General features: G+C 36.6%; 1 protein-coding gene across 1 annotated transcript in view; it reads left to right on the forward strand.

Moving 5' to 3' along the window:
• The window catches only part of LOC107048596 (muscle segmentation homeobox), a 17,623-nt gene extending 9,124 nt beyond the window's left edge, over positions 1-8,499 (forward strand). Inside the window, exons 2-3 of the mRNA XM_015271834.1 lie at positions 5,015-5,178; positions 7,769-8,499. Of these exons, the coding sequence (XP_015127320.1) occupies positions 5,015-5,178; positions 7,769-8,080 (476 nt within the window). The 3' untranslated portion in view covers positions 8,081-8,499. The remainder of the gene's footprint in view (positions 1-5,014; positions 5,179-7,768) is intronic.
• The last annotated feature ends 1,612 nt before the right edge of the window (positions 8,500-10,111 follow it).

Below are 10,111 nucleotides of genomic sequence, written 5' to 3' on the forward strand. Positions count from 1 at the left end.
AAACCCCATCCTATGTCTGCATTTCTCGCGTTATAAAAGGAACCGAAGAATTCCCATCGCCGAAGCACTTAAAGTATTTTCACTTGGTGCTTCTAGGCGCCGAGGCAAGCGTAGGCGGGGCATAGCGAGGGGTGAGGGGTTGAGGGTGGAAGGGCGGGGCCTCCAGCACCCCTGGATGATGCCAACTGGGCACAGAGGCTGCTTCAAACTGGTGAAACAGACTTGTACCAACGAATTAATGTCCAGTCATTAGATCCCCCTCTCACCTTAACGGCTCATGTGAGGAGCTGAAGGGTTAATCGCCGGCATTTCAGGGCCAATTGGGGTGTTGATTACTCGGCTATTAATTATCAAATTGGTTTAATCAGAATGGCGAGTTAGGTGAGTGTTATTTTAGGTGGTTGAATTAATTTGAATAGGGGAGGGGGGGTTGTTGGGTGGACAGGTGTACTGAGAGCAGCGGGAAGGACTGTTAGCGGTAATTAGTTTAAATCGGGGAGCTGGGTGTTTGGGCACTTCGTTAGGAACGGAGAGAGAGGATATTTCATTCAAAATTCTTGGTTGAGGAGGATTTGGATGGAATTTGCGTGAGGGAATAGTTGTGGGGCTGGTTTTCATTTGGAGGGTTAATTTGGTTCAGTTGAGTCTTTATTTTGTTTTCTATTTAATAATTATTTGATGTTTGAGGGTACACAAGTGGCCATTGTTTTTCGTTGGTTTTTGCGGAACTTGTAGGGAAATCTCAGGGCTTTTGTTCAAGTCCCATTTGACTCTAGGTTACGGAATATTTTTTTATTAGTTTATTACTTGAACTTTGAGGAACTGAACTTGATGCTCGATTTTTAAGTGTTAGGATTAAGGAACATTCTAAAAATTTCCGAAATGTTAAATATTTACTTTTTGATTCACGAAATAATTGAAATTCTTTTGTAGATTATGACTTTCTTTCTTGAATAAGTTATAAATGACCAACATTATTAGAAAAAAAATTAAATTTCATAGATAGTTGAAATTTAGATCCAAAATTGTAGCCAATTTTTTAATATTCAAAATTTGAAGAAAAGATGATATGTAAAAAAACTGATTAATAAATTTATCTCGACTTGATGGATGAGAAATCGAAAATGATTTTTCATTTTTGATTCCGCAAACTTTGACAGTAATTTAGTGTCACTTTGAGTGCGCATAATAGCTCTGTTTACCACTGTGACCGTAGGTATTAGATTGATTATTGAGGGGTATGGGTGCCATTATAAATGGCATGAATCGGCCAATGTGACCCCCAAATAAATTAAATTATCATGATAAAAGGGGGAGCACACCCCAACACATTTTCTTGGGTTTTGTCTCCCTCTCACTGGGTGTTACACTGCATCTTTCTCGTTTTGGCCCCATAACTACGGATAAACACGAGAGTTCTCTCGATGAAATGCCGCGGGGTTAGAAAACGAGAGCGCGAATCGTGCCATTGTCCACTCGATAAAACTGCCACCCTCCTTGTTTACCGACATCTGTCACTGTTTATGAGCTGCACGCGCACGAGATACACGAGTGATACCATGATTTTGTGTCAACCTGTATTTTTATTTGACTTTGTTTTAGATTGAGTTGAATTTAGAGTGATTTTGGAAATTATGAATTTTTGTGTCAAGATTAAACCCAGAGAAATTACTTATTTAAACTAAATAAAACTATTCATGTGGAATTTTTCTATTCATTTCGACAATTTTTTTTGAAAACAACATCTCATTTTTGTTTTCTATGAAAATAAAAATAAATAAACATTCAGTTTTATAATATTGTCCTTTTCATTCTATTCAATTTAATAGAATAAATTAATTAACTCCATCATAATTTCAATTTTTTTCACTGTCACTGCAAGTAGTTCAAACTCATGTCAGAAATTTCAAGTTTCTCAGGAAACTCAAGTAAAGTCCCAATGTTTTCGCGGCAGAAAGACAAAAATTTCGCTAGTTTACATTAATTTTCAGTTGAAAATGAATATTCATTGCCAAATTCTCTTGCATTTTCAGAGAATTCCTTTAAAATTCAGGGGAATCTGAAATTCAAAGAGAGGTTTTTCTGGATTTTTCTGATTTTTCATTAATTTTCCCTTAATAATTAGACCGAAATTTACAGCTCCCACGGATTTCTTCACAAAATTAGAAATTTTCCATAACAAAATTCCTTGAAATTTCAGTTACTTGTTAAAAACTTCCGAGACCATAACCAGAAATTTCTGCGGATAATTTATAACAGTATAAAAGCCCAAATATTTTTTTATTAAAAACCCAAATCACTTCTTCATTTTTTATTTCCTATAAAAACAAACATCCAATTGTCATATTTTCGTTTCCCTTCCATTCAATTCCCTAGAATAAATTAATTGACTCCATCATGATCTCATAATTTCCCCTGCTCTCACTTCAACTAATTTAAACTCATTCATCTCAAAAATTGAAACTGAATGCCGTCCAATAAATATAAATCAGTACGTCACTTGGAATATGGGGGTAACCATTAAACTCTAGAGTGTTACAAAGGGTGTGGGGAAATCACCCATCCAAATAATTGTCATAATGAGAAAGGGGGGTAGGGGAGGTGATGAAAATACTCGAGGGTTATACGGTTAGAAAGGTAACCAGGGGATAAGGGAGACCCGTGGACAAATCGTCGCTGCCATATGGGGCCCACAGGGGGGCGACCACCCCATGTTCCCTCGACGATAAATAGCCCGCTAAATGCTACATCCTAAATGCTAAGTGTCAACGGGACCAGATACTCGAGCATCTCCACTATTATGTGGATAAATATCACGGTTTTTTCCACCAGTTCTATCGTCCTTATGTCCACCGGACGCGTGTTGCATACGTAGATTTTTTTTTCTGACACGTGCACAGAGTTAACGTACCATATGGGGCACTTAGTGATAGTTAATTCGTTTAGAATAATAATGTTCTTTATCATTTTATCATTTTTGAGTTGATAAAGTTTTTCGCGAGGAAATGTAATGAATGACACAATTTTTTTTTCGTCCATTCTAGAGTTTTTTTGTCAATTTTTTTTCATTCATTTTCGTCTTATGAGATGGAGTCAGATTATGAAAAGAAATAATTATTTCTTGGCGATTCATCAAAATAATTTCCTTGAACTCGTTGTTCGAATTGATTATTGGTCCGTTTTCAGTCATTTTCCTAAGTCGACTCAGGACTTTATTCCAACTTAAATTTAATTTTATTTTCGTTTTTATCCACATCGAATAAATCGTTTTTGAAGAATAAATCAACGTTTATTTGATTCTAAAAGAAGATTTGATTGGAGTGAATACATGACATGATGAGGATATCTTTATTGAAATAAGTGTATAAGTTAATCAATTTCCCATAAGAATATATATTTTTTTTTTATCGTTATTTTACATCGCTTCGATCCGGTTAGGGTATACTGCGATGATGATCAAGACTTTAAATGGTTAGATCGCACCATTCTACCCGGCCGGGATTTGAACTCGGAACCTTTCGCATGTGAGGCAACGAACTTACCCACTGCGCCAAGCCACCGGGCACCCATAAGAATATTGTGGAAATGAATAGAATAATTTCACATGAAGTTTTATTTTTCATTTCTTTGGGTATACTAATTGAATAGGGAAATGTTTATGCAGATTCTTGTACTAAAGCTTTAGACAATTGAACGAAACGGGACGAAAAGGCAAAATATGTTTGACTTTTTTATTCATTTTAAAAACTCATTCAATTGTTAATGAAACGAAATAACTTGTTTTCCTTTGAAGACTACCCTTCCTTCAATTTTTCCTCAGTTATGAGTATTTTTAAAAAATCTAAAGTGTCCATTCCGCCCCACATTCCCCTAATATTCGAAAGTATCCCCTGACATTCACATCAAATAAATCCCTTTTTAAACATAAATGAATGTTTATTTGATTCTAAAAGATTTCATTAGAGTGAATAAATTGCATATGATCAGAACATTTTTATTGGAATAAAATTTGGGTGTACTATTGAATAAAAATTGCACAAAAGGAACGAAGAGGCAAAATAAATACTTTTAACTTTTTTACTACTGTTAAACCCTCATTCAATTGTTAATGAAACAAAATAACTTGTTTTCCTTTGAAGGCTACCCTTCCTTCAATTTATCCTGAGTGATGAATATTTTTAAAAAATCTAAAGTGTCCATTCCGCCCCGCCTTCCCCTAATTTCCGAAAGCATCTCCTCACATTTTATCCCTCACCAATAAAACAACCAAACTCTGCCCCAAAATTAATTCCTACCCATTTTAAAAATAGAACTCCCCCCGAAAAAATTCTCGCGCAATGCCAAACTACCTGTAAACATCATCTAAAAATGAATCAGCCACCGGCTTAATCCCCCACGAATCCTCGACTGCCATGTGTACAAACATTGACAGCCGGTCCATGCGCCGGGGTGACGAACCATCGGGCTTGTTAAGTCGCTTCGATCTCCTCGTCATCATCCTAGCTGATGTGACGTTGTCACGACTGAATCACTTTATTCCTCATCCACCCCCCGCCCCCCAATCACATCCCATTGAATTTCTGGATTAAACATCTCCGCACATGATCAATAAATCGAAGGAAAATAAAACTAAATGTGTGGAATTAATTAAGGAGAGATGAGTAATATTGAGGAGAAGCTCGTGAAAGCGAATCGCGTAGCGATCACCCCTCGATGAAGAGTCATTGGCTGGTCTAATTGGAGGGGCGGTACGCCACGCTCTTTTTTTCCCCGCTCCCCCATTTTAACCGTATCCTGACCCCTCGAATCATACCTACATTCAAACAAATCCACCAGGGATCAACGTTTGGTGCCCTATAATTACATTAGCATTGGCTGATTTTTATTGGATGATCTTTTCGCGTAAATAACCGTCGACACAAATATTCAAACTTACGATTTAAGGGCAACTACTCATGCGGAAATAATAGCTCACATGTTCCATGTTTACTCACCAATTTAACGATAATTTCAGGATGCGCTGCACAACACGCCCTTCTGGGTAAAACTAGGAGACCCAGGACGGCTTTTACGTCGCAGCAGTTGTTGGAATTGGAGAAGCAATTTAGGCAGAATAAATATCTCAGTAGACCGAAGAGATTTGAGGTGGCTACGTCACTCATGCTCACTGAAACACAGGTACGAATAGTTTATTAACATTTTTTAATGCAGTAAGTCGTGAATTTAGGGGGGAAATCATGAAATTTCGGATTTTACTGACAATTCAATGAAATTTCTTATTTTTTGAGAGGAGGAAGACGAGAATTCTCCGATTTACTTGGATTTTCAATGAAAATGTAAAGATTCAGTATCCAATTGGGCGGATTTTTCAATTAATTGAAAGTTGAAATATGTTTACCTGAATTTTACTAGTGTCTATTAATTTTGATGGAATAAATGAACTAAAATTTACAGTTTTCAGTGATTTTTCCGTAAAATTTTGAATTTTCAATGATGAAAATTCCTTGAAGTTTTGGTGGAACTTACAATGTGATGAGAATTTTCGAAAAGTGTGTAGGAAATTTGAGCCAAAATTTTTCAAAAGTGTACAAAGAAAATTCTGAGATTCAGAATTCAAAACTTTTTCCTTTCATTGAAACAGAATTTTAACTCTATGAAAACACACGATGGAAGTTTGAAAATTGTGGTTTGAAAAGGCTGAAAAATTCTACCCCAAATTAGAAGAAAAAATCCCTGTTTTACGCCACTAGGAAATAAAAATTTTCTTCAGCTATATTTTTAGAACTATTGAAATGTAAGTGGTCATCCTTCTATTTGAGATAGAAATTCCCCGCGTGTTCGAAGTCAACACTTGAAAACAGCCTTGTCATCATATTTTAAAACAGGAAAATTTCTTTTTAAATCAAGAATAATAATAAAGCTTTTATGTAAACTAAAAGTTGACTTTTATTCGCATTTTTATTCACACGAAATGAATAATTTGAATTTCAATATAAAAAAATATTTTTTACGCTAATAAGTACTTTATTACGTAAAAATAAAATCATTTTCTCAATATCAAATCGAATGAATTTAGCAACACGTAATATTCCTTTATTTGCACCAAAATTAATTGTACAACACCTCCTTAACTTAATCTGATTTAAATGCCTCGTTTTCCCGGACACATGAGTTATTCCTCACGTAATTATTGTCCATCACCTCCACCCATCTCCATTCAATCAACTTAACAGCAACATCACTCTGATATCCTAAAACCCCATAAAATCATTCCAGCAAACGTCAACTTAAACGTAACTCGAGAGCTTTGTGCCCGCTCACTGACGGATCACAAGACAAACATACCAGGGGGGGAAAAGTCGGATTTACAACCCGGGCTCAGACTCTGATTTGTTTCGATAATTTACCGATTCGGTTCTCCTTCACACGCTTTATATCCTTGTATAAAACATCTCGAGTCCCTCACACGAGTTGTGTAACGACATCTCCTCTTGAGGTTTTTATGGATTGGAGTAAGCCACCCCCAGCAGTTTCAACACTCATATATGGGCGAAGGCGTTACCCTCTCCACTGATTCCCATTGGTATTCTCACGTACGTGAGAAAGTGAGAATGTAAAAAAATGTTGGGAAAAAAAATAGGTACGAGAGAAATGCTTATGGAGGGTGGTGTAATATGGGGAGTACGAGGGAGTGTACGAGAGGGATTGGACTGGGGCTCGCGTGGCTGACTCTCGCTCTGGCGCATGATATGTTGTCCGAGAGATTTACATGGTACTCCAGCGAATCGGGAAGGGCGAAATCGGGTTTGTCTCTCCCTCATTTCTGTCTCCCGTAGTTTTATATTTACGAGACTCTTTTCATCTCGCGAATACAAATTTACTTTTGCAGAAATTGAGATATTCATGCAGTCGTAAATCCAAATTGGAATCGTGAAATAGTTCAGATTATGCATTACATTATTCGCAATTACAACTAGCTGGTCCTCCTCCTTCCGCCCCCTGATGTTTGCCGGGGAATTCCTTTATTTTGCACCTCATTTTTTTATTAAACATTCTAAAAAAAACGTCGATTTTCTCGAATTGGGAACAATTTCCTCAAATTTCTTAGGAATTTTCTGAATATATTTGTGAACTTCATAGAAAATCAGAGAATTTTCTGAAAAACTCAAGAATTTTTTAGGTTCTTGCAGAAAGTTGTAGAATTCTCTAGACAAACTGATAGAGAAAATTTTGAATTTCATGGAAAGTTGACTACGGATCGGCATCAATCATTAGTTTAGTAATATTATGAGAAGTTGCACCTTACATTAAGAATATTCTGTGAAATGCTATCAAAGTTTTATAGTTGAACATCAAGGCTTTCATTTTATCCCCATTTGACCCCAAGTTTTCGGACATTTTACAATGATTTTATTATTTCAATTGTGCAAGTTTGAATTTAAATCTCGACATTGAACAATTAGAAAACATTTTAAAAATCTGAGGAAAAATTAGAAAGATCACTTTTGGAGGGAGATTAACCAAATAAGCGTCAATTTTTTAAACTCAATTATTGATTGATATAATAACTCGGAATTTGAATATTTAATTAATGATTAGTTAAATAATTTTAAAAATGTTGGCTAATATTAACGAATTAACTAATGCAGAACCTAACTTAATTTAAGACGTTAACGGTTGAATCTAAATCCCTCTATCACTACTTAACTATGACACGTTTTATAAGATTCAATCCCACTAACATCAAATAATTTCCCTCATCCTCCAGGTGAAAATTTGGTTTCAAAATCGTCGGATGAAGTGGAAGCGCAGCAAAAAGGCCCAGCAGGAGGCGCGATCGGGGAGCAACAAGAGCGAAGATTCGGCCTCGGGCGGGGGCTCGAGCGCGAGAGCGAATTCCAGCAGCGAGAGAGAAAATGTTGGCAGCAGTGACGGCCTCCGCACGCCTCCCAACGCTACCGTGACGGGGAATCCCCCGGGCGGCGCCACCGCGGCCGCTGACGACAGGGGGAGTTCCCACGATCATCCCAGGCTCATCAACGAGCTTCGCGAACCTTTGTACAGGCCTTACGTCGTTTGAGCCGACGTTCCCGACGTTCTCATGTAAATATATGGTACGGAGAGTGGGGCAAAGTGGGAATCTCCAAACGGTCATCATCTCCTGGGCTAACGACCCGATTTGAATGAACTTTATCCCATTTCCAAAGTCAAAGTCGAAGGGGAATATTGAATGGGATAATTTTTACTCAATTTCACAACAGCCGCCCATTTTGCCCCTCTCTCCTAATTGGTTATACCCGTTTTTAGATGAATTGTCAATCACACGAATTTTTTGGCCGATTTGTGCGAGAGAAAATGACTTTGTTATCGTCTAGATATAGAAACATTAATTATACATGTAATTGTGTAATATAATACAATTATAAATAATTAGCTCATAAGAAACCGGAAAAAAATACTTGTACATAGTAATCGTGCATCGATTTAAGATAGAATGAAATCAATTGTGATGATCGAAGAATCTAATATATTGCGACAAGTTCCTATAATAAATTATCGAGATAAAATATTGAAAATGATTGTGAAGTTTATTTGATCGAGAGGTTAATTCTGAAGTTAATCATTTAATTAATCTCTGTGATAAGGGATTGTCTTGAGCTGAGGGAGTTGCGAAATACTTGGCGTGATTCCCGGAGTCTCTTTGGAGCAGCAGGGTTGCCAACTAGACGCAGTCGCCGTTTTACTACATCAGTATTTATGACATGCTAATTCCCAGTTACGAATTCCGTAACGTCGGTACGTGAATCTCGATTCGCAGATCGTTGCTAGCATTAAATGGAATTCACTCGTTTGGAAGGATGGGTATCTGTCGGGTAAGACTCGTTTTGAGTATGTATAACTGGGGGAAATGTGTATTCAAGCAGTTAACGTATTACCATCGATTTTCTTCTGGATCGGTTAATACAATGTAGAATAGTTTGGTTAAAGTGGGGGGAGAGTGGGGGAGGAGTTTAATTTATCCTCGTTTTTTCGGGGGAAAATTCAATCACGGGGAGAATGATGATTACGATAATTTGGGAGGGAAAGACAATTTGGAAATTCACTGGAGTGGAATTGGAAAAGTTTTATTTTATTGCAGTATTTTAGTTTTTCGGGGGAGCAATTTTGCTGGGGAAAGAAAATTAGGTTTCGGGGAGGAAGTTATGTGGGAGATTATTTCAGCGATTTTTGGGGAGAGAAATTTTGGTATAACGCGGAGGATAACCGCAAGCATTTAATTAGGAATTCGATGATCTTTGGAGGTATTTGTTTTGATTTGTGATGAAGAAGTGTGAAGTTTTGAGATATTTCTACATTTCTATAAAACACAGTATTAGAAAAAATATGAAATTTCAAATTACACAGAAAATTCGATGAATTTCAACATTTTTAAGAAGCAGACAGACGAAAGTCAGAAACTTACGTGAATTTCCGATTAATTGACCTTCATTTTTCTGATTTCTTTCAATTTTCATTGAAAAATTGAACGGAAACTTAGAGTTTTTTTCGTGGGACTGTAACGCGACAAAACTTTCCAAGAATTATAAAAATAATTTTTTCAGCTAAAAAAACATAATTAATTATTTTTCACAATTCACGAAGAAAAAATACTCTTCAAGGATATTAAGGTACTTTGATAATTTTTTTCTGCATTTAAGATTCTCTGAACCCTCATTTTAAATGAGCCGAAAACATTTCGAAATAAAAAAAAAATGAGAAAGTTCACGCGTCAAGAAAGACGTGAATCTCTATTCACGCAATCCAATTACCAAATTCGATTATCGAAAATCTCCGAATTTATGAACCTGTAAAAACTCCCGAGAAATCCCCGATATCTTGAAAAATTGTTTCTAGGTCAATGCGCAATTTTCTGTCTCCCAAAATCACCGAAATGAAATCACAACCATAATGTTGCCACTCCAATTCCCCGCCAAAGAGAATTACTCCTTCAATCGAAAGAAGCTGTCATAAATATTCAGTTCACCACCCAAATTACAAAAATGTTGAACATAAAATAGTCACCCCTTCCCCCACCGCCCCTTTCATTTCATTCCACTCAAAAAACTAAATT

Source organism: Diachasma alloeum, unplaced genomic scaffold (assembly GCF_001412515.2).
Source record: "Diachasma alloeum isolate Michigan unplaced genomic scaffold, Dall2.0 Dall_scaffold_00195, whole genome shotgun sequence".
In the NCBI taxonomy this organism is placed as follows: Eukaryota; Metazoa; Arthropoda; class Insecta; order Hymenoptera; family Braconidae; genus Diachasma; species Diachasma alloeum.